Source organism: Tiliqua scincoides, chromosome 1, assembly GCF_035046505.1.
Source record: "Tiliqua scincoides isolate rTilSci1 chromosome 1, rTilSci1.hap2, whole genome shotgun sequence".
NCBI classification, from domain to species: domain Eukaryota; kingdom Metazoa; phylum Chordata; class Lepidosauria; order Squamata; family Scincidae; genus Tiliqua; species Tiliqua scincoides.
Window position 1 is genome coordinate 56,789,213 of NC_089821.1, and position 26,006 is coordinate 56,815,218.

Below are 26,006 nucleotides of genomic sequence, written 5' to 3' on the forward strand. Positions count from 1 at the left end.
ACCCAACCCAGACATACACTGGGATATATCATAATGTTTATTTCAATTGAATTATTTTCTAGTAGGTGTGCTTAGGGCTGGTATCTTGGGCAGAATTAGGAAGTTGTTGAGAAAGATACAGTTTTTCAACAACACAGACTAAGGAAGCCTCAGGGGGTCAGCATTCCTCAATGTTTGTCTCCTGCCATACCACTTTGTATGGTCTACCTATTGGAAGTACCACTAGAAGCAACAATGATGACATCATTGCCCATTACTTCTGGGTTGGCAGGCCAGATATGACAGGACAAACACTAGTAAGAGGCTCAGGGTTGACAGGAGGGCTTTTCTGAGCATGCATAAAGCATGCTTTGGAGCTCTGCCCACCAACCTAGGCCTCCTACCGCTGCTTGTTTCATGTCACTGGTCTTGCTGCCAGGTGGCAGGTGTCTGGGGGTCCCACAAGTACCACTAGATACAACCTCAGGGTACCTCTGGTGGTACCCATACCACTGGTTGAGAAACATTGCTCTAGGTAAATATTTACTGGGGGCCCAACCCCATCCAATTTTCCAGTGCCGGTGTAGCCGTGCCAATGGGGCATGCACTGCATCCTGTGGTGGGAAGGAAGTCACAGAGGCCTCCTCAAGGTATGGGAACAATGGGAACAATCGATTGCATTATGGCTACACCAGTACTGGAACGTTGGATAGGATTGGGCCCTACAACAATAAAGATGCCTCTGACATTAGAAGTCAAATATAACTTTGATATCAACCTGGTACAGGGGATTTTATCCGCAGCATACTGGCACTTTAACTTAACACAAAAGAAAATTCTATCCATAAGTTTCCATTAAGCACATCAATTCTATATGGAACTATACGTGTTTTATACGAAATAGAAAGTGCAGTGTCCTTAGGCAGTTAGCTGTATTTTCTGCACCTGACCTGTCAAAACATTTCATTCTTGCAGACCCTTCTTTATCTACTATCAGTAATGATGCCACTGCTATCATTAATGATAGCAGACTTCAGTAAATACTATTTTATTTATGTTAATATATTTTATTCTGCATTCCCCCTCCTCCCAGAAGACACTCAAAGTGGCTCACAATAAAATTTAAAAACAGTGATATAGTAACAAAATAAAGCAACAAAATGAAGGGTGCAATCCTAACCCCTTATGTCAGTGCTTTCCAGCACTGGCATAGCGGTGCCAATGGGACATGTGCTGCATCCTGCAGTTGGGTGTCACTCATGGAGGCCTCCTCAAATTAAGGAAAGCACTGACATAAGGGGTTAGGATTGCACCAGAAAACAATTACAACAGCCACAAAGAGCAACAAAAGCAAATCATCAAGGCCACAGTGAACAAAATAAACCAAACCAAACATTCTAAACCTCTAAATGAGTAGATTTCAAATAACTCTACATTCTAAAAAAAAATTTTCACATATCATTGAAAAATGTTCAGAGGGGGAACCAATTTGATAACTGCTGACAGGGAGTTCCACATTCAGATGGTCACTGTGGAGAAAGCCCTCTCCCAAGTTGCCACCAATCACATCTATGGCAATGACAGAACCTGAAGGAAGCCCCCAGCTGACCTCAAGGAGTTTAGTTTCAGAAGCAAGAAGGTGGTCCTTCAGGTACCTTGCTCCTAAGTAGTTTAGGGCTTTAACACCAACAACTAGTACCCTGAATTGCATTTGGAAATGAACTGGTGACCAGCAAAGCTGGTATAACAGCAGAGTCACACAGTCAAACCTCCTGATGTCAGAATTCGTGCAGATGTATTCTGTACCAACTGAAGTTTCTGGGTAGACTTCAAGGGCAGCCCAACATGTAGATCATGCTACAGTAATCCAATTGCAATGTACCCAGTCCATGGCTAACCACAGCCAGGTCTGCTGACCCAGGAAAGGATACAACATAAAAGTGTGAGCTGGACAAAGACCCACTTGGCCACAGCTACTACCTGAATATCAAGGAGCAAAACTGTATTCAAGATCACTCTCCAAACTGCAAACCTGATCCTTCAAGGGGAGTGCAACTCAATCCAAAACAGGTTGATAATCCATTGTGCAGTTCACAGGTTTCCTGTGTAACAGTGCCACTCTCTTGTCCAGATTTAATTTTAACTTATTTGCAACATTAGCAAATTATAACAGAAGTCCTGCTTATTTTAAAGGAAAATGGAATTTAAATATGGGCAACTACTGTTTGCAGAATGCATTGCTCCAGCTCTGTGGAGGTAATGCCCCACAATGCCAGAAAGAGACCCAAGTTTTTTGCTTGTGATTTTTAATGGGACTCTTGCCATGGATTCAGCCATATCCAAAGCAGGGAAAGGCTATACACTGACACTGCTCCTCTGACAGTGCTGATAACTGAACAAGGGAAGGGAAGGATGGGGGCTCTGTGAATGCCCAAATTATTCTCTTTTCCTGATGGTTTCCTGTCTTGTAACAGAAGCTATTTACAAGATTCTACTTTCCTCAAAAAGATAAGAAGATAATTGTCCAAACATCCATGAAAAGTTACTTACATATACCATATGTGCTTCTGAATGTGTTCTAGCTGAAAGGAAAGTGAAAAACAAAAGGAATCAGTACCATAGAAAACAACATGTTGCTAAATTACACTGTTGAGGATTGTATTTTGTAGTTTGATCAGTACAAAAGAGCAAGTCTTGGCACAAGGATCCCAACTCATCTATACTCACTGGATGGGAAGCTGTGACTATACCAGCTATTTCACTTTTGCCACCACTCAACTAAAATAGCTTTGCACCTGGTTTACTCCCCATGCTGAGACTGGAACTACACTACACATTTCAGATTAAAGCAACTTGAAGACAAAGAGATTCCAGAATTCATATCTGTAATTCTGAGCAGCACAGCACGCAAAACAAAATATATTGTTTAATGAAAACTAGGTGTCATAAAATGTTATGTCAAATTCCCTAATAGAGGAGTCACCATTTTTCCTTATCCATGAATGAACAATTTCTAGTTCACTCATAAACACCTAACATAAAAACTGGGCTACAGTAGTAGCTTGCCTGAGTTCCTCCCCCATATGAGATTCCTGTTTCCTTAAGAGCTCCATAGTAGGGAGAAGCTCAGCAAATCCAGCCACTTGCTCTGCAGTACGATATTGTCTTCCTTGCCTCTCTTGGATGTTTGTAAAGGGAAGGACGTAAGGAAACCTATGAGAGGATCAGAAATTTCTTGAGGACACAGCAGTTAAGGCTAACTGAGAAACTGACACGATGAAACAGCCAAGGTTTTCACTTCTAAACAGTACCAAATATGGTTCAGAATGACAGTAGCAGGAAGTCTGCGCCAAAGTTTGGCAGATGCTTTTCCACATGCAACCTTCTTTCCTTTTCTACCTAAATGTCATACACAACAAATACCCTGTGTCATCAGATGCCACCCTAGCTAGAACCAATCTCTTACAGAGTGGGCAGACTGTTTGCTGGCTGCTAATTTCAAGTGCATGTGCCTCAAAATGAACTGCTGAGTATGCAAGGCAGTAGGTGTGCAAGTGTGTACTGAGAATACATGCTGACGCAATGCATGATCAAGGAGTGTGCAGGGAACTGGAACATGCGTAAGCCCCAATGTTTGAAAGATGGGATCAGAGGCCCATTAAACTGGCCAGCAAGAACCAAGGCAGCTGTCCTTCCCTTATTATTTTCCACTTCATTTCCAGACTAATGAGATTTGGTGAGCCAAAACATGTGCATCAGTGTGTGAGGTAACACAACAAACTGACAGAAAACTGCTCTGAGACAGTGAGAAGGAGACCTATACAGACAGCAGGAGAATCAAAGGCTTCTGTACGTTATATAACAATCATTCCGTAGACTGGAAAGCTTTACTGAGCATAGACTTCTTTTTTTTAATGAGGCAGCTTGTTCAATGTGACAGGGATTTTCCTAAATGAAAAGTACATGAAATAGGATGTGAACAGTAGAACCTGAAGGTGACTAACAGTCTCTCATTAACAAGAAAAGGAAAGTGTTAGGCCAGCTAGTTAGAGTCTGAGAATGGAGGGATGTGTATGTTTTTTACAGCCCAATCCTACCCACCCCCTCCCATTCCAATGCAGCAGGGCCTATGTGGCCATGTGGCTGCATTCTGTGGAGCTTTTGGCAATGCTGGTGGCCTCCTTGGGGTAAGTGGATATTCATGGCCCAAGATAAGACCCAGTCAGCACAATGGGGACAGGGCAGCTCAGGCCTTCCCACCAATACCACTAACTTATGTGCTGTCTCAACATGCTGCCAGTACCAGATCCAAATGCAATGACAGTCTGTGCCAGAGGAGCATGTGCTCCACCAGCACGGGGGTGGGGCTAGGATTGGTCCATTAGTATGAGAAGCTCCCTTTTATTACTTGTGGTGGGATAGCGAGACTTTATGGACTATGTTGGTTTACAGTATATATGTGCAGTGAAGCAGTCCTCTTCAAACACCTTTTTCTGATTTAAACTCAAACCCACCCACTTGCTATTTAAACTGTTTTGGGAAAGCAAAGTGTTCAGACTCTCACGTGACACATGCTGGTAAATCCTATCAGGTTTCACAATCCCTGGGTTAAAAGCAAATATAAAGTATGGCCTAATTTGTATGCAGGGATCCTGAAAAGCTTCCATCTTATTTATTATAATGCATTTATATTCTGCCTTCCTCCACGGTTGTGCACACAGGTTTCCCACATGGTCTTTCATTCACTGAATGATGCACCATTGTGGTGCACCACTCAAACACAACACACCTTGGACTGGTTAGTCCAATGTTGATTTCATTTGAATGATTCACCACAGCTTGCAATACTGTTTAACAGATGGTTGGTAGTTTAAGGGATACTTTAAAACAGTGGTGCTCATGACTGTTGGCTCATGCACAAATGCTGGTCTGCAAGCACCACCTGCCAGTCAACAGAGAATTTCCAGGGGAAAAAAATAGTAATCATAAAGGTACAGACAGGGTACCCATCTGACACACTGGAAGATATAATTGCTAACACAGCTTTAAACAATATGTTGAAACTCTGAACAAATATATGAATAAATACACACCTGCTAACTGGGTAAGAGGCACTTTTTCAAGTGAGTGCTCCTCTTTAATTTAGCAGGGGGCGAGTAACTGGCATTTCTCACCCTATCAGTATGTTTTCTAGTGGCTGTCTGCTGGTGTTCTTCTGCATCTTTTTAGATTGTGAGCCCTTTTTGGGACAGGAAGCCATTAGTTATTTGATTTTTCTCTGTAAACTGCTTTGTGAACTTTTAGTTGAAAAGCGGTATATAAATACTGTTGTTATAATAAATAAATAAATAAATAATAATAATAATAATAATAATAATAATAATAATAATAATATTTTCTAGATTAACATCAGTGTACAATGCACACCTTGTGTACTGAGAGTGTTTCACAAGATTGGTCCATCTGGCCTGCATACACTATGTAAACAAACATACCATGACTTTGCCCAGAATGAAGATGCTATGGGTAGGGTATGTCCAACTATCTTTCATGTCTGCATATTCCCCAATATTTCCAGGTTATTATTATTATTATTATTATTATTAACAGTATTTATATACCGCTTTTCAACTAAAAAGTTCACAAAGCGGTTTACAGAGAAAAATCAAATAAATAAATGGCTCCCTGTCCCAAAAGGGCTCACAATCTAAAAAGATGCAAATGAATACCAGCAGACAGCCACTAGAACAGACAGTGCTGGGGTGAGGTGGGCCAGTTACTCTCCCCCTGCTAAAAAAAGGAGCACCCACTTGAAAAAGTGCTTCTTACCCAATTAGCAGGGGTACATAGCAGGTTCACATATTAAGATGTGGCAGTTTGGCTAAAGCAATGATTTCCAAGCGAGAAGGGTCTGTTACTTCATCACTCAAAGGATTCTTTGACCCTGAAGTATTCAGTCTGTGTGTCCCGCCTCCCTAGGGACACATCATGAGGCATCTGGAGAGAGAGGTGGCTGCAGCTGATTCTGCAGAGCTCTGCTCTGCTCAGCTGCACCTGCTGCCAACTGACTTGCTGCTTTTCTTCAGCTGTGAAAGAGGTGGGTGGGGCAGCATGAGGCTGAGAGGGCGTGTGAAACATGATGGAGGGAGGTGGGAGAGAAGGCTGGCTGGGCAGACAGAGGTGCCACATCTCATCATGGAGCTCTCTCCATGTGCAACCTCGCCCCAGGGACTACATTTCCCAGTGTGCCCCTCGCCCTGGGCATCCTGGGATTGGTCAAGGCTGGAGGAAAAGAGTGCGGAGGTGCTGCATCTCATCAGTACAGGGTGTGCTCCTGACAGGCTTCAAACTGGGAGGGAAGAATAAGCTCAGCGAAGGAGGGAGCCTGCCTGTTCTTAGTGGGGGGTGTCCAAATGCCCCAGCCTGCTTTCCTCCGTCTTGTCTGGGGGGAATGGGGGTGGCATCTGCATGTTGGGTGTATGTGTGTGAGCAGCCCCCATCTACTTTGGGATGAGTTGTAATCTTGCTCTGTGTCGCTGCAATCCTTTCCACACTTTCCTGGGAGTAAGCCCCATTGACTCAAATGGGACTTACTTCTGAATAGACATACATAGGCTTGGGGTCTGTGTCAGCTTAACCCAGGATCCTCACCTTTCTCTTTTACCTCCCCCTTCAAAAAAGAAAAAAGCCACTCTTCATGGCTTTGTCTCCAAAAACTGATTAAAAATAAAAATCCCCATTCCTTTTTAGCCATTCCCCCTTTTGGGGGGGGGGTACTATGTTGGCTACTATTGTAAGACAAAAGGCACAATCCTAGTTAGGTCTACTCAGAATTAAGTCCTATTGTGTTCAATGGGACTTAACCCCAGGAAAGTGAGTTTAGGATTGCAGTCAAACAGTCTCTAGGTCTCAGTTTGCATCAGTTTGCAATTAGCAGATACACACAAAACAGTCTTCCCCTCCCCCACAAATTCATCACTTCCCCCCTCCCTTTCCCAAACCCTCCAGGTGTGCTGCTAACAAATGCAGGGCACAATACTAACCAGGTCTACTCAGAAGTAATTCCTATTTTGTTCAATGGGGCTTACTCTCAGGTAAGTGTGGTTAGGACTGCAGCCTCAGAGTGCTGGCAGCTGTTTTTTTGTTTCTAGTGTATAATTATAACACCTTCATCCCATTTTGGGGGTAACTGAGGTGAGGTGTTGTAATGGGGAGCTATGGCCAATGGCCACAAGGATCAGGCGAGGCGCGAACAGGAAAAGTTCGAGAATCACTGCTTTGACCCTTAACGTAAGGAAATTAAATGAATGTCCCATTTGTTTTTGTTGTTCTTGCCTCTTCAGACTCTTCAAAGTATTCTACTTTAGGATGATTAAGAGGAACTGGTCAGGAATTGCCCTTAAAAATACAGTCTCGATGCTTTCTTTTATCTCACTGAAGGCATTTTGAGATTTATTGGTTGGGGATATGAGAAGTGTTTTGTAAAGCCAGCCTCTATTCTTTTGTCCCATTTAATTGCATTGAAATATGATGATGATATCACACATGCCTACTTGCTGCTCCTAACATGTTCATTTTTTCAAATACAGTAATTAATGCTTTATTGCTTTTCATCTACTTTAACGTGACAAGCAAGGGTTACAGCAGGGCAATTGGTTTTGACTAGGAGATGACTGTTGGCTTTTCTCTGTGCAATGCCAAGGCGGTTGATCCACAGTGGGAGTTGATCTCATTCCTTCCACCTTCATTTAAACATGGTATTTAAATATGTTTAAGTGACAGAAGCATTTAACAAGCCTTCCCAAAGGGTTTCCCCCCCGCCCCCTCATTTCACTAGTGCTTACCAAGTTCAGTACCATTGATGGGGGAGTGGGGTTTTAAATCTCCAAACTCTCTATATCACGCAGCCTTGTTTGGAGTATTTGCCACATGCATTATAAAAAACACAACAAAAAAGGGTCTATAGACACAGGTACAGTAGAAATGTCAGTGTTAATTCTGAAACAGAAGGGAACCAGGAGAACAATTTTGCAGGTGCCCATGCAGTGAAGATGCTAAGGTAATTATATGACAAGCACTATCAACAAACCACAAAAACAGAAAAAAAGAAACCCAGCAGCCTTATGAAAATGTTGGATGCAAGCCTCAGCCACTGACATCATTGGGGTTTTAAGGATTGATTGTTATGCAACTGGGATTACATCCATGGCTTGTAACTAAATGGAACCCACAATTACTTATAACCCTTAAAATAAACTGATGCCATGCTCCCCAATCTCTGGAATAATCACTATCTATTAGGAATCCACAGTAGAAATGAAAATACAGGATGTGCTATCAGGTTGCACAGAGCCTGTCATCAGGCATAGGAGAAAGATGAAACAAAGTTGATTACAAATGCAAATATTCTTACACATGCAGATAGCACTTCCACTAAATAAGAATCTGATCAGAAAACATTGCCATGACCTCAGAACCAAACTAGGCAATGTAGGGGGACGACGACAGGGACACACCATATCCATGGATCCCATATCCTGGATTCACTTATACTGGATTGGGTCTGAGCCCCACAGTGTGCACTTCCCTACCACATATCCCCTCCAGAGGCGAGGGGGGCTCTGGTCCCCTCACCTCCAGAAACGCTTCTGATTCCAGCAGAGGCCAAGGACATCATCCCCAGCCTCTGCTGGGCTCAGACTGAGGGCTTCCCCAGGACCTCCCAAAGCCTTGTAAAGCATTAAAAAGTCACTTCCAGTTTTCTGTGAAACTAAAGTCACATGGCCTGAGCTCTAGAGCTCTGTCTGAGCCTGGCAGAGGCTGGGGACGGATGTTCTTGGCCTCTGCTGGGCTCAGAAGCCCTTCCAGCCCCCTTCCTCCAGGGGGGCGGCTGCCGGACCACAGGGACAGGCATTAGTGTGAATTGCAGCACAATCCTAACTTGCACTGGAACAGGCAGGCCAGGAGGCCTGCGCTGAATCTGGTGCAAGATAGGGGCTCAAAGTGGCTCAGTTGGAGGCAAAAGGAAAAAAACTCTTCTCCATACCCCCAAATAAGCCACTGCAGCTCCAATGGGTCTCCTCAGACTTGCCCCACCTCAGGAGGCTTGCAGTCATTCCACGGTGCTCGGGAACGGGGGCTAGGATCTGGCATATCTGCTGGGTCCCAGCCCCGCCTCCTGCCCCCTACCCACTCACCTCCGGGACCACCCTCCACCCACCCTTCCCCGCCCTGGAACAACTTCCACCACCCTCCCTGCCTCCTCCCTGCCCACACCAGAGCCTTGCATCGGCCAGTGCAAGGCTCCAACACTTCAATGGCAGAATCCCAGATGCAAGAAGCCCAACATCATGTGGTTTCCAGGATGTTCAAGGTGCTTGGAGAGCTACATTTCCCTGAATCTCTAGTGATTGAGGTGCTGCTATTGCAGAATTGCCAGTGTCAGGAAGTGAGGGAAGAAGGAATACAGATTTTATGGGTTCAAGTGACATTGCCCCATCATTGCTTCACTGCTAGGTAAATGGGAATGGAAGGGGGGAAGGTAAAACAGAGTTAAGGAACTCACAAAAAGAGGCTTGGGGCTCACAGGCTGAGAGCATCTGATCCTGAAGATCTCCCAATAATCCCAAGGAGTATGACATGGTGCAAATTTCAGAAAATTTTTTTGGTGGAAGAGAGTTCTGATTGCTGAGCCCAATTTCAAAGCAGGGAGGAGTTTGTCCATAATGTATGCAAGGCATTAAAAGAATAAACCAGGAATCTCAGAGGCAGAATATAAGAGAACCTGAGGACTAGGAATTCAATCTGAAAGAATTAAAACTGCAAAATTTTACAATAGGAAGTCAGTTGGGTTGATGTTATAGGAACACACAAAAATATTTCAACCTCAATGAATCCTGCTATGAATCCTATAAGATCTCTGTTAATGGCAACAATCACACAATAGCATGGTTTTGTGAAAGGATCATCACAGATTTGGTAAATGAATGTATTATAGACTAACACAAAGCAAACAAAAATGTGGTAAGCTTATACCGAAGCAATTAGCTGGTCATACAAATTGGCCATCAGTCAAACCACTGAGAAGGAATACAAAGCTGATTCTGACACACATTTTAAAGCTGTGCTGAGCCCTAGCATTAAATAAAAGCGTGCTGTTTAGGTGCACTACTTGGTGTCTTGGAATGCTGAACTCATGAGACCTGCAGAGGAGGCCTGCTTACCGTCAGCCGTTTCGAGGCATCCACTTCAATCATCCCCCGCAAGAGATTCTGGCAGTCTGGGGGGATAAAATGTGGCATATGGAACACACCACGTTTCACTTTCTCCAACAGCTGCCGCAAGTTATCATCATCGAATGGTAGGGCACCCTGGAGAAGTATGACAGACGATGAGGAGACAGAAAGGGGAGGTGAATAAGGTGAATGAATGTTGAGTAGAAACAATGGAAGAAGAGTAGAGAGAAAAAAAGAGGAAACACGGGCAGCCCAATCCTACCTAACTCCCCGTGTGGTGATGCAACAGTGCCAAAATGGTGACCACTGTACCCTGTTGGGGGAGTTTTGGCATGTTGAGGTCTCCCCAGAGTAAGCCCCAGCCACTACCATCGGTCAACTTGGACCTGTACCAGGTCTATAGTTCACTTTGACCCATGAGGATGGATCAGGCCTGGGAAGGGGGTTAGGATTCTGCTGGTGTTGCTGCCACCAAACCCACCCGTCTCCTGAACTTGGTCCTCCCTGCCCCATCTCTTCCCCATTCCATCCTGCCCTCCCTCTGCCCATTCCACCCCCACATGGTCTTACCTGCAGCAGCGGGCGTCCCAAGTCCACTAGAACATAGACCCATCTGCTTGCTGCTTGCAGTGACAGCCAGGCCACGGCCATTGGCACAGTCGCATTTGCGGCTGCTGTAAAGCATGTTATGCCAGGGGAATGCATGTCCCACCAGCAGAACACGCCCATAGGACTGGGCTGTAGGAAGCTTCTCCACACTGTGCCATTAAAAACTAAACTGGGATACAGCCCCTTTCCCAGTCCCTGAAAGCTGGATATCCCTTAGCACTGGTTTACCTTTTCCAGTATGGAGAATAAAGCTCATCTTGAACATAACATAATCATTCTTAATTAGAAAATGAGGAACAGAATGTAGCATGAATGGTTTTCAAGAACATTTGCCATTGGTACAAAGATCCACTTAAATTCAACTGAGCAGATTAGTTGGAGTCATAAAGCTTTGATCTGCTGACAGCCCTCCTGGGTAAACTCTTTGTCACAGACCTGTTTATCTGCTCCTCAGTTTCAATCTCCTCTGGGCATACTTACACCAAATACTGAAAAGCTGCTGTTTAGCACTAGAGAGTTTTTCACCTTAGAAATGTCAAATGGCCAGAAGGAATTGCTACTGACCAGAATTTGATCTTTGTGAATAAATGCAAAGGCATTGCTATTATCTAGTTTCAGAATATTCATGCCAGATAGCAAGGTTTCCATCCATTCCTGATTGCAGCTACCAGAAAGAGGGTTTTTAAAGCTGAGCTGAGTTCACAATGAATAAGTGTTTTTCAGAAAGCCTAAAATGAAAGTTAAAAGCCACTGAATGAAATAATTGCTCTTTCAGAAACCTATTTGGTATTCAAGACTCTTTCTCATCTATCTTTTATCTTGGCCTTAAAATTGTAGCCTATTTTTTTTTCTCCAGTTCCTTCTTCTGTACTCTGCAGAAGGTTTTCCAATGTTACCCAATGATTACTTCAGTGAAATTATGCTGGATCAGTTAACTGCCCCTACTCACACCAACACAGCAACTTTTCAAGGGCTGTCTGCTGGTGTTTCTTAACTTTTGCATATATTTTTTTTAGTTTGTGAGTTCTTGGAACAGGGAACCATCTTTCCATTTATTTTGTCATATAAGTCACTTTTTTCAGTTTGTGAGCCCTTGGAACAAGGAACCATCTTTTCATTTATTTTGTTATGTAAGCCACTATGTGAACTTTTTGTTGACAGGCAGTATTGAGCTATTTTTATTTATTATTTATTTCAATGATTTATGTCCAGCCTTTGCCCCCAAACAACAAGAAAGGTGGCTCACAGTCATAAATTAAAATGTAATAAAAACAAATCACAGTAAAAAAAGCATTGAAAATGAATAATGACATTTCATTGATAAATAAGCAAATGACTTACAAGACCAATTACTACTTTGAACTTTAAAAAAAAATCATGGCTTTTGCCAGTCCCCCAATTACAGCAGAATGAAAAACATTCAGACCACTGACTCTCTTATAACTCTTCCCCTTCCCTTTATACTGGAATCAGCATTCTGGTACAGTAGGAAAATACTTATCATGGCTTTCCTTTATGGGAATGGTGTGGATAAGTTGTATTTAGGAGTTAAAGGAAGACACACACACACAAAGAAGGAAAACACACACACACAAAGAGAACTTGAGAAATATATAGATGTCAAAATCTAAAAGAAAAAACTGAGGAGCATTTTTGAAAAATAACAGGTAGTAAAGATAATGACTCACCACTAACAATGCAAATAAAATGACTCCACAGCTCCAGACGTCTGCTTTTCTTCCATCATATTTTTCTCCCTGTATAATAGGGAAACAGGAGATGTAACTGAAGGTTTGTTGGAGGAACAGAACATGCATCCTTCATTCAATCTCAGAGGGAACAATGGGGAATTTTCTTTTTCAAACAATGTATTACACAGATCTCAATTTTTTTTTTTAAATCTACACCTGGCATTACTATGGGACATATAAATTACACAACTACATACAGCATTACCCAAACTAGCATGAGCACTAGAGATTGACATAGGGTTCAAAGGAACCCTTTCCTCACACCCTCCCCCCCCCCCAGCATGAACACAGTGCTCCAGAGATGTGTATCTGAATGAAAAGAAAGGCTGGACGGAGATGGAAGTCATGCACAGACCTTGACCTCCCATTCCTGACAATGGTATGGGCAATGCAGTGTGCCTTATGCATGTGCCAAGGGGGGAGAAGGAGCAAAAGGATTCTAGTGTGTCAAACTCTCAGAAGCAGCAGTGCGTCTATGCTTGATTAGATCATGCCCATCAAATACAATAATAAACTCTGAAGGGGGAAAAAAGGGATAAAAGAGGATACTTGAAATTTTATATTTTAATGATGAGCTCATGGAAAAGGAAATAGCAACTGGAGAACTCTCATTAAAAATTGGTGATCCTTGTCTATGATCTGGAGGATGAGAGGGAGAACGTACTTGGATGCCATGAGTGAGGAAAAGATTGAAGCATCAGCACAAAATCTGAAATGTCAGAGATGCCTTGAGGATATCAGGAAGCTGATTCTTTCCCAGTTGGTCCTTCATGGTGCTTGGAATTAGTCATATCTGCCAGATCATAACATCAGCTGTCAATTCTCTGCTATTGATTTTATGAAGCTTAGCTCCACAATTGTTCCCACTGAAGGTGGAAAACAGCACTTTTTGTGTAATAGGCCACCAGAGGCTTCACATATATTCCCTCTGGAACAAGGATGGCACTGATTTCATCCAGGGCCACACTGAGAACACTACAGAAAATCCTGTAAGTAAAAGGCAAGGGTTGTTGGTTTGGTTGTTTGGTGATGGCATATTGATGTGTTGTCTTTGTTGAGATAATCAGGCAAAAATGGAAAATTTGCAGTGTTCCCTGAGGACTTCCCAAACTACCCAAATGAATGAACCTATAGTCTTGTTTTGGGATTGTTCTATAATGAGGTCAGGATTTCAAATTTGCTTACCCGTATTACTTCTGGACAGGCATAATGTGGCGACCTGAAAAAATAGACATGATGCAATGATTATGAAATCTCTTCTTATTTTTATTTATTATATGCAAGGCCTTTAAAAGCAGCTCTACAACCAGAGCATTTCAGTCAGTCTGTCAGTTCATCAACCCTCACACACATGTGTATGTGCCTACTGTGTCTGTCTACATATCTGTTCTTTCTATATATGCATGTATCCATAGAGGAAATTTCAGAGTCCCAACAGCAACAATAACATTTTAAAAATAAGAAGAAATTAGTGCAGATAAAATGTACAAGAAAGGTTCCTTTTGTGATCTAAGCATAAAAACTGGCATGCCTATATTGTTCACATTTTATGGTGAATGACCCATTCGTATGCATAGAATATTGTTCTGAACATATGTACATTCAGTGTTCATGTCTATTGCACAGGACGATGCATCCATATGGTTGCCTTCTAAAAAATTATTGTTACTATTCAACATTGGTGTTAGTGCCATATTTGTGATCAAGTTCTCAGGCACTCAGCCATCCAGTTTCATGCTTTTCTGGTACAATTCCGGAGCAATTCTGGAACAAACTGATGAACATCTTCACTAAACAAGAAGGTTCAGCTGCATTCCGCAAGGGATTTTTGGCTGCTGGAAGTCTCCTTGAGGCAGGGGGACATTTGTCTCCTCACCCTGGGGTAAGCCCCAGCAGCCGCAATGGGTCAACTTGAACCTGCACCAGTTCTATAGCTGCCGCAAGTCCACATTGATTCATGCAGGTGGATTGGGCAACAGGCTTGGGAAGAGGGTTTGGATATGGCACGCACCCACAGTGCTGATCCAGCCCCCTCCAGGGCCAATCTGCCCACACCCACCTATGTTGCTAACCTCCCCTGCCCTATTCTGCTCCTCTCCACACACACCCCTGAGCTGGACTTATCTAGTCCAGCAGGTGTCCTGGTGGCCACTGGTGCAAGCGGCTCCAGCCTCCCCACTGGCACAATGGATACTGATGCTAATAGTAAACATTTTACAGTGCTTTTGTGACAGTGAGCACCATTCAAACACATGTTCCACTGGCACAGGCCCTGGATAGGACTGCGCCATCTAACGCACACAATATAAAACAATATATGATTACATATATCATCACACAGTGAGTTATCACTTCATGACTCACAGATGAACATGTAAGCATGCAGGAATGCCTGAATAAACATTTATTACTGAAATCATTGGCCATAATGATATTAACACCAGTAAAATTTATTTCACTGGAAATTTCTTTTATTCTTTTTGTTTTTAATTGTTAGAGAATGCTGAACAGGATTTTTCTTACCAAGCAGAAAGTTAGAAAATGTTTGCTGTAAATAAACCAACATTGTGCCTGTAAGCTATATTGTGTAGTCATCATTAAGTATATCATCTGCAGCTCTTTCTGTTTTTACTGGGCATCACAGCTTGCTGATCCATGATTTCTACATATGGCCCATTAGAGCAGTGAAGAAGAAAAAAAATGGACCACAGCACTAACCCCCACCAACGTAACATGTGCTCAGACCACTGGAGGCTGCTGTGCTCCCTGCTTGGCAACTAATTGAGAAACAGTTCCCTGAAATCAATTATTTGTTCCAACCTGCCATGCAATAATTTTGTATCTTAGAAATTATATAGCAGCAGCCATTTGCTTTATAACCTTCATTAGAGGCAGCCTGACAAAGCAAAAGGGACCCAAATGGTTTTGATAATGTTTGCAGATCTCAAACAACACTTCTTTCCTATCATCACATGGCAGATTACTGGGAAGTCTTTATTGAGCACATAATCTCATAGGACAAAATAATCACACAACTGGTCGTGCCAATTTCATTTATATTTGTATCCCTGTGCCATACCCCTGCATTAATTCACTAGGATATTACTGGTGCACAGTGTGCAAGCTTCCTAACTCTATTGTGGTTGAAATGCCCTGAAGAAAGGGTTTCCTTTCACACTCATGGCAGAAACACATAAAAATTATCTGAGTAATCATCCTGTAAGCTAAATGAATAATACAGGCACACGCATATGAGGACAAAAACCTGGTGTGGGAAGCATAAATGCCATGCATTCATGAATGGAACAGTATTGGAATGCAGTTATGCACTGTGGCACATGGTATGTAGTTAGGCACACAAGGCCAGAATATTGAGTCTTCTACAATTGCTACTTTGTATTAACACTCATCCATCCAGGCAAAGTGAGTCTCAGGGTCAAACAGATTCAGGGTCAAATGATGCAGAGACCCATGAGTAAGATTTCCTACTTAAAAAAAATTAAAAAACCAAAGCACCCACAAAGATGGAATTTGGATCTGGGCAGCAACACTGGATGAGGGAGGAATAGTACCCATATATTTTCCTCTGTACAGAAAATAGCAGCTTCAGGGCAAGATGATTTAAATTGGGGAAGTGGCACAGGGAGAAAGAGGTAATAACTCCTCTCCCAGTATCACAGTTCAAACTAAGTCACTCCTCCCTGCCATGACTGGTCCAATTTAAAAAGTGTGGAACAGCTTGTTCATGGATCTCCCACAATGTTAGATTTACTGTGCAGCCCAATCCTAACTAACTTTCCAGTGCTAATGCAACCATTCCAATGGGATGCATGCTGCATACAGTGGTAGGGTGAAGTCACAGAAGCCTCCTCAAGGTAGGGGAATGCTTGCTCCCTTACTTTGAAGGGGGTGGAGCCCCCTTACCTTGGGGCTGCATTGGAGCTGGAAAGTTGGTTAGAATTGGACTGTTAGTTTGGCCTTAAACTTGAAAGAATCCTAGCAAATAAATATGATTGCATCCACGTGTTGAACTTCTCCTGTATAGTTCTTGCTTTGGGCACACAACACAAAGTTACCTGTGCTCGACCTGGGCTCCACCCAACTGGAATGTTATTGCATGGGAAGATTTTTTTTTTTTAAGGCTTGTCCTTGCAGGACCATAGACAAGATACATCTCTATACTGTCGTAACCAAAAACTTTCAACCAGGGGTGTGAAGTTAGTCATCAAATCTTCTAGGCAGTGTTTAAAAAGCAACTGGATGTTAAACCATGCAAAACGAAGTAAGGATTCTATGTAGTTGCATACCGGCTCAAAACAACAAAATGGAAAAAAGGGCCCAGTATGGCTAAAACCATGGATGAAACCAAGATTCAGGAATCAACAAGAAGAAAAAACAGGTTAATGTGACCAGTCAAAAGCTGGACCTTAATTGCTGTGACAGCAGCCCAAGCTCTTGGCATATTCACTCTAAATTTCCTGCCAATTTGCAGCAACTGTGTATCTACAGTTTTATCTTGGCTAACAGTTCTAAACAGGATCCTCCGGCCAGCCAGGATGCACAGAAAACTCATTTCCATGATGCCAATCACCAAACAACTTTGACTGCTTTCGAAAAGAAAATCCAAATTTAATCAAAAATCTATTTATCTTTTCACAAAGTCATGAATACATTTTTGGCTCTTATCGCTAATTATTCAATACATGCGCTTCTAAGCAACTTTCTCTGTGCTTCTTCCCCCAGGCCATCTCCTCATCCTTTCTGCTACATCTCCAGGCAGCAAAGCTACAATCTGCACAGTGTCTTCAATAACAATATCACTCAGTAAGATCAAGAGGCAGTTTTTGCCAGCAGCCTCTGCTGTGGTACACTGGAGGAGTCATGAAGATTATGAACACTCTTTTGCAAGGGGTTGCAAACTCTGTAGACAGCAATGGAACTCTGAAATGCCATTCTGTAGGCCTTGACTAGAGCACAAAGCAGACTCATTGTGCAGCACAGTCCCATTCTGACACTTTCATGGCAGAACTACACACAAGACTCATGTCGATGCTGCAGATTGCCCCTTTTCCTGTCCAAAGTTTCCCTTCAGCAAATTGCATTCTTCTAGCCCAGAGTTTTACAGAAATAGCTGGTTGGAAAGATGTGAGTTGGAGAATGTGTCTGCAGTTCTGCTATCAGAAGTGGTTCACACATTGTGCCCCCCCCATGTGATTATCTTAGGAGTGCAGAGGGCTACTGAGCTCCCATAGTGAACTTGCATCTTATGTAGGCAGTTTATATGTATATAGCTGTTTCCATTTGCCTGATATGTCGGTGGCCTGAAAAACGGATGTCATCCAGAATACACCAACTAGATGGAGGTGTCCATTCATACAAACAGGGATCTCCATGAGATCCCTGCCTGGTTGCAAATCTAACCTTTAGGTAATCACATGGAGATTGCCTAAATATTTACTGCTCTTTTCACTTTTCCACAGATGCTATTACCGGTAAACTGAACCTGCATTCCCTGATTGTTTATATAACAATAACAATAACAATAACAATAATAAAGGTATTTCTATACCGTCATCAGATTTCTGCTCAGACTTTAATTCAAGGCGGTTTACATAGGCAGGCAATACTAAATCCCAATAGGGATTTTTACAATTGAAGAAGGTTCTGTCTTTCAAGAACCACAACATTTCAGATGGATCTTTAATGATCTTGTATCACATTCTGGCCTCCATTTTCCTCCCAAACAGGCATATATTGTATGCTTTAATTGTTTTTATGGTTCTTTTAAGACATTTGCTTTGGTGAGGGAAAAGTGGGGTAGAAATTTTTTAAATTAATAAAATCAGCACTTAGTGCCTAGAGAATCTTCAGACATATGTTAAGGGGGGGGGGGAGAGTCTGTTTCCAAAAAATTGGACCTCCCCCACATCAACAGCCCAATTCCCCCTTCTTCCATTACTTGTGGGGTTCTGGGAACCCACTCCCACAATTGTAGTGTGTTCTTCCCACACAAACAGGATCTCCACAAGTCCCTGGCATTCTCAGATACTGCTCTAAACATTAACTTAGTTTTGAAAGAAAGCACTGGAACGCCACTGTCTCTTAAGCCTACCACCTTCCCTAGAAGACAAACAACCTGCTCTGAGAAATCATGGGACATGATCAAAGGCAGGAAGGGGGACAAAAAGATAACTAAAAATAAGTGGCTGCTCATAGCATGTCAGTCATCTGTTAGATGTACACAATTGGTGAACTGGCTCTTTATATTTGGAGCAAATAATGTTCAGCGCGGCAAGTAATGTTCAAAAAATAGTTCTTCCTGCTCTCATTTGGCATTTGACATCTACATGAACTCAAGAAAAGAACCAGCACTGCTATTTTTGCAGATGGCCAGACATAAGCCAGATCTACCAGCTACATTTTATTTCACAACTAGAGCAGTTGTTTCTCACCAGGTGAACCAGCTGCTGGCATCATGTAGGGAATTTGTATCTAGCATTGAAACATAGCCTTCAATAGTACCCATATCACTTGTGACTGGCTGCCAGGGTCTTAACCCTAGTTTTGAACAAGAGGGCACATGGTAATGTAAAGGGTTATTGGGAAATACAGACAAGGACAGCTGTGATCTAGGGAACTGACTATGCTGCAGTTTGAAGGAACTAAAGTCCTTTTTCCTGTTACATAAGTATTCCTCTTTCATGTCCCCACCAGTGCTCCACCTTGCATTTCTTTTTGGAATACTTTGCAGCTGTCCCTCCTAGTACATTCCTATGCCAGTGCCACAACTAGGTCATCTAACACCTAGGGCTCATAAATTTTTGCCCCCCTCCCATTATGACAAAACTAATTGATTGAGTGATAAATATTTTTCTCATTTAAATACCCTCCATCCTCTAAGGAGCACGGAGTGGTGTGCATGGTTCCTCCCCTTCTTTTTTCCTCACAACAGCCTGTGAGATAAGTGAGACTGAGATATACGAATAATCATAACATGAAATGAAGAATAATAATGGCCAGAAAAAAAATGCAGGGAATATTTCTTGACAAGCAATGAATGAATGTCAGTGCCCTCCCCTGCTATTGCTCCCCTGCACATAGTACTCAGTGACATACTGCTCCTGCAAGTGGAGGTTCAATGTAGCCATCATGGTTAATAACCACTGATAGACTATAGCCCACCATGAATGTTTAGAATCCACTTTAAAAGTTTTTTAAGCCAGTTAGTAACCAACAGCACCCAACCTTCCCACCAGTGGCATCACTAGGGTTGGTGTCACCCCCATTAACTTTATTTTTCTATAGAACAGTACAGGTCACCCAACCAGTCAGTAACCAACAAAAAAAGGGGGGGGGGCTAACTCGATGACACTCACACAATTGAATAGGAGTTCGAATATTAGCTCCAATACATAGAAAAGGGAGCTGACTTATAATAACATCTTATTTGTTCAATGCTGTGTCATAACAACACCTCATTAGCTCTCAGAACACTCAGACTCATTGGTCAGTTTTGGTCAAAGGATAATAACTTTGTTACATAAGTTGGGTTGCAATCCTAGCCACACTTTCCTGAGAGTAAGCCCAATTGAACAAAATAGGACTTACTTCTGAGTAGACCTGATTAGGATTATGCCCTTAGTCATGAATGACTTGTGAGTAGGTATCCCAGGCTGACAAGGTATCTTGGGATGTTTATCCATGTACTGTGAGGAATATTATGTGGAAGTAAGCAACTCTTTAATTAGGTGTAAACTTTGCATCAACAAAAGCTTGGTGCAATCACAGACTATCTTCCCCCTTAGAATAAAGTTAGAAACGAGTCATTCTCAGTCCTCCCACACACACAGAGCTTTCTGGATCAGAGTAAGGATTCCCTGCAGAGGCACTGATGTAAAATGATGTTACATAGAAACAGTTCGTTAAGGACCTCTCGTCAGCCACGTCAGTTTTTGTACAGAATGCCTCTCAGGATTTGGGCTGGAGGTGGAGGCAAACCACACAGATGTGTCAACTTCACCATAGTTACTGCTCACTTTGAACAAAGGTATTCTGAACGAGGCAGCACAGAGGCTTAGTGCTGCAACTTGTTTCTCAATCAGCCTGGCTGCCGGCAGCAATTCTGTTATATCAGGGGACTCAAGTTTTCTAAGCTATGATAAGAGAAAGGGAGAATTGGTAACAGTGCAACACAAAAAAGGAGGGGGAAGTTAGTTTCCGAGAGAGTACCACAGGCAACAAGGAAACATGAAACTGTCACATTCTCAACAACTGCCTGTACATTGACTCTCTTTCCTTTTATAGGTTGCCAAGACTGGTCCAAATCACTTTAGTGCTTGAAGTGAAAATGGCACTAATTAACGTGAAGCACTACTCTGGTAGTTCTCCTGCACAAGCCTCATTGAGCTGGGCCAGAGCACAACTGTGTCTTTGCAGAGAATGCATCAAAGTTCTCAGCCTGAGGCTACCTCCTCACTTTGCCTTCTGATAGGGCCATTGCCACAGGTTGCACTTTGTAGACTTAGGGCCCAATCTTACTCTATCTGAGCACTGGCACTGAGCTCCAGCACTGGTGCTAGTAGTTGCAAACATGCCATACAGCATAACATGGAGGAGGGGCCGCTGGCACTGGGCCTCAGCACCAAGTGGAAATACTATGGGAGCTGCCAAAAGTAAGTTGCACGGCCAGGTGGCAGTGTGGGTTTTCAGGGTGGGGGAGGCATTCTAGGATGGGGGAAGGAACTGGCCTAGGAGGGGGGTGGCGGGGGATATTTCGTCAGCTGGATCTATCCTCCATGTAAAGCTGAAAAGCCTGACACAGAAGTTCTCTCACCTACACTGGCAAAATAGCCAGTGCAGACTTGAGAAACCCCATTACAAAGCCTGTGTCCCCTTTCCCCTGAGGAGACCTCTGGTAGCTTCCACAGAATACAGTGGTTGCTATTTTAGCACCACTGTTCTTCCAAGTGCTGGGAACCATAGAATTGGGCTGCCCCATTGGCTGGAGATGCATTAGGGAAAGCTTGCAACATCCCTCCATTACCTAATATACGCATTACTACTCATTAAATCACAAGAAAGATTAAAAAGAAAGTGAAGCCCCAGAGTGAACTATACAAACATGCCACTGTCTCAGTGATCAGAAAAGTGGACCTGAACAGCCAGGACAAACAAACCAAAACCATTCCAAAGGCAAGCTGACAGTAACGCATTTAAGACACTTCCAAGGCTCTTTAACTAGGTTCTCAGACAAGGAGCCACTGCAGTTCTGTGAAGGGACTATGAGTCTACAGTGATGAGTCTACAGAATTCAGAACAATCCCCAGAATTCTTTGGCAAAACTCAGGCAGTTAAAACAGCTCCAAATCAGTTTAACAATACAAGCTTAAGGATATCTACTCAGAAGTAAATCCCACTACATTCAGTTGCATTTACTCCCAAGTAAGCTTATAAAGGATTGCAGCCCTATAGTGCAGTCGCACTCAGAATTATGTCTCACTCTGTTCAATGGGGCTTCCTCCTAGGATAATGTGCACAGGTACAGACATCTCTTGTTTTACATGGGGATTGCATTTTTTGAAAAGTAGTCTGTATTTCAAAAACATGTAGATTAAAAAATATTTTTACCATAAGCAAGTGTGTAAGAGCCCAATCCTAGGCATATCTACTCAGAAGTAAATCCCATCATAGTCAATGGACCTTACTCCTAGGCAGTGCTTTTTTTGTAAATAAAAATAAAAAAAAGTGCAGGAACTCACAACTTGTTAATCTTTTATTTATTATTTTATTTATTTTTATTTCTATTAGAAAAAAAGCCCTGCATATATACATACGTGTACATATATATGTATACACACACACAAACACACACACATATATACACACACATACATGAACATACAAACATACACCTCCAAACACATACAAACCACCCAACCAGTCCCCCAGACGTCCACCAGCCCCCCCTGAAGGAAATGGCTCAGGCCCTGCTCGTCTCCCAGGGCGGCTGGTGCTGAGGGCGGGGCTGCCCCTGCCCCCCACAGGTAGACTGCTGCTGCCCAAGGAGGCTCCATTCTGGCCTCGGCGGCCAGGCGCTTTCCCTCAGCAGGACGTGGTGCACCCGCCCCGGTCTGAGGCAGCCCACAAGCCGCCGCCCTTCTCACCATCGCGCCGCAGCTCCTTCGCGTTCCTGACGCAAGACCCGGGCCTGATGGCCACCATGGTCCTCTCCAGGAGTGCTTAGCAACCGATGTGCGCTGCCGATTGGCTCCCTGGTTGCCATGGGTGGGGCTCCCAGCCCGGTCCCAGCTGCCCGACCTCAGAGGTAGGAAGGCGGCTAAACTCACCTCTCTGCTCTGGTCATGGCCTGATCAAGAGCTTTCACGGTGACATTCGGGCTAGGTCGAGACTGGTCCTGGCTGGCAGGTGGCAAAAGCCTGGAGAAGGTTGTTGTCCTTGGCACTGCTCCCGCTCGTCCCCGTGGCTGCTGGCTTATTTATCGATACACACACACACACACACACATATGTATGTATGTGTGTATATGTGTGTGTATGTGTGTATACATATATATGATATACACACATACATACATATGTGTGTGTGTATCGCTAAATAAGCCAGCAGCCATGGGGATGAGCAGGAGCAGGTGAGAAGGGCGGTGGCTCGTGGGCTGCCTCAGACTGGGGCGGGTGCACCGCGTCCTGCTGAGGGAAAGCGCCTGGCCGCCGAGGCCAGAATGGAGCCTCCTTGGGCAGCAGCAGTCTACCTGTGGGGGACTGCATAAAAAAGGTGCCGGAACACCATTCCGGTGCGTTCCATTAGAAAAAAAGCCCTGCTCCTAGGTAAGTATGGATTGCAGCCTAAATGATACAGGTTAGGGGAATCTGGTCCATGTGTTCCATTATACAAGGCATCTCAAGAAAATGTATGCACACTTTATTGCTTTGAATTTATTATGCCATACTACACAGAAGCAGTTGCTTGACCTAGGGCACAATCCTAGCCAGGTCTACTCAGAAGTAAGTCCTATTTTGTTCAATGGGGCTTACTCTCAGGAAAGTGTGGTTAGGATTGCAGCCCTAGTTAATTAAGTAATTAATGTGTTAGACCAAGAGCTTGAAATGATCCTCACTGGCATTTATACAGAGCCAACATTGTTGACTAAGGGATCTGTAGCCATCCACCAACATGTGTGCTGGGATGGTGCCACACAGCTCTTCAATTGCTTCCCTTAGATGTTTGAGTATTGTAGATTTTCTGCAATGATGAATGTATAATTAGAGCTCATTAAAATGTCAGTACATCATTTGAGACACCCTGTAAACCTTCAAGTATAAGAGATTTTCTTTGTACTTACACATGTTCCTGATGTACTTTACCTTTATTTTCTCAGCACTGTCTCAAACAGTACCAATCGTGCTCCCACTTAAACCAAGCACATGGCCAACATCTGATACACATTCTCCTCACTGAAAGTGGTTGATCACATCCAATTTCACATCAATTGTGATTGCTTTTTGTACCTTTTTATCTTGACGCTCTCCAGACAAAGCAGATGGATGCTTTCCAGACATGGTTAATGCGGACAACAGAGTTTCACAGCTGAACGTGTGGGAGCATGTCAGAAGTTTGACAGAGTTATTTCAAAAATTTGAAAGCATAAATTGAACATAAGAACAGCCCCACTGGATCAGGCCATAGGCCCATCTAGTCCAGCTTCCTGTATCTCACAGCGGCCCACCAAATGCCCCAGGGAGCACACCAGATAACAAGAGACCTCATTCTGGTGTTTTGGTATTCATTACACAAGCATAGTCTTCCAAAAATGACTAAATCAAACGTGTAAAATAAGAGGTCCCTGTATTCAGGATAAACTCCATGACAAGCTACGAAGATACATTAAGAGTCGCTGCTGCAAAGAGGCTCAGGGTCTACATAGCTGGGGAAAGCAAGACAGGTGAGAAATAAAAGCAGGGGTACAGCAGTGAAGCTAATCCCCAAGTCAGACTGAAACTTATAGATGAAGATGGTATGAATCAGCTTGAAACCTTCATGACAAAGCCATTCTGACTTTCCCCTTGCTGACAGCCAAGCATTTGGGGCTATAAAACCAACCTGTGATATCAGAAAAGCATCACACAGTGGAGAGGTGGCTCTGGGACAGATGGGAGAGCCTTCTCAGCATTTAATTGCCTTGAATTTTCTTTGCCCGGAAGCAAAAGACACAGGAGAGAATGAAAAAATCTGAACTAATAAAAGCAGCACCATGCCAACTCCCCAGTTCCTCTCACTATCTGCTGTTTGCTCAGGGGCCTCCCTGGCTCCTGGAGAAATGCAAAGACTTGCTGAATTACCCCTGCGCTTCAGGGACCAGCTCTCCAGTGCAAAACTTGCCTGGCTCTGCAATTTTTACAGTAAGCAGTGCTTTTGGGGTTGCCCTCCTCCCAACAACCTTAATGTGGCACATTTGAGTCATCAGGGGTTTGGGCATGTGTGTGCCTCAAACATGTTTAAGAATGTTCCTCTCTCCCTATGAAGATGTGAGCAACAGAGGGTTGCAGTAATGGAGAATTTATTGCAGTCAAGGCCTGATGTGCAGTCCGTCAGTGACAAATTATGTCAAAGAAACAGCTAGCCTGCTTCCCCTCCCCACCTCCCCTATTCATTGCTCTCCAAGATATATAAAAACAATCAAGACTGCACTTTTTATCAGTTCCTCCAGGGATGTTTTTATCCATAGCCATCAGTGCATTTGTTAGAGCAAACAATCAGTGCTGATCTAATGAGTAATTCCTAGCAAATGCTAAAACTGAGACACGGAATCTTTAAAGAAAGAACCACTAGCAGCTGCATGCAGGTAACATTCAAGGCCATACAATGCAGCTTTCTGAAGTCAGCCAAAGGTGGGTGACCTAATGGAACCTTAAGTGGATGCTAGAATAGGCAAGATTGATCTGAACAGAGAATTCTTTAATGGAATTCTTGAACTTTCACACTACTACACCAATACAGAGTATCTATTTTGCTGTAGCATCAAACACCATTTGATCCTGACAGTTCACCAGACAAAAGTTAACTGGAGACTCCCTTTGGCACACATCAATGGCACACATTAAGTTTCATCCTGTAATCCAACAGGACCCACATCTAAGCATACAGGAGAACACCATTGTTAAGAGTTAATGGCTCATTCAGGATTCCCTTAAAATATAAATAACTGAAAGCACAGGCTCCACACTGAGGCCCAACTATTGGTGAAACTGTTGCATTCAAAAGCTCTGGTGTTGGTTTATTAAGTGCCCCAAGGAGACCAGTCAAAATTCCGATGCTAACTGTAATCTTTCATCATGTCTCCCCTCCACTTTTTCTTTTGGCAATTGTGTTCCGTGACATTGCATATTCCTTCCTCTCTCTTTCCCATTTTCTCCTT

The 26,006-nt window shown here is 43.2% G+C and overlaps 1 protein-coding gene across 4 annotated transcripts in view; it reads right to left on the reverse strand.

Moving 5' to 3' along the window:
- BRSK2 (BR serine/threonine kinase 2) overlaps positions 1–26,006 on the reverse strand; it is a 464,708-nt gene that overhangs the window by 70,321 nt on the left and 368,381 nt on the right. For 3 of the 4 annotated variants that reach the window (XM_066627584.1, XM_066627576.1, XM_066627568.1), the window contains exons 6-9: positions 13,760–13,793; positions 12,512–12,580; positions 10,203–10,349; positions 2,530–2,561 (exon numbers count right to left, since the gene is read on the reverse strand). In XM_066627584.1, the coding sequence (XP_066483681.1) occupies positions 2,530–2,561; positions 10,203–10,349; positions 12,512–12,580; positions 13,760–13,793 (282 nt within the window). Of the gene's footprint in view, positions 1–2,529; positions 2,562–10,202; positions 10,350–12,511; positions 12,581–13,759; positions 13,794–22,737; positions 22,781–26,006 lie in introns of those variants that run through there. The other variant, XM_066627592.1, reaches the window with a different exon arrangement.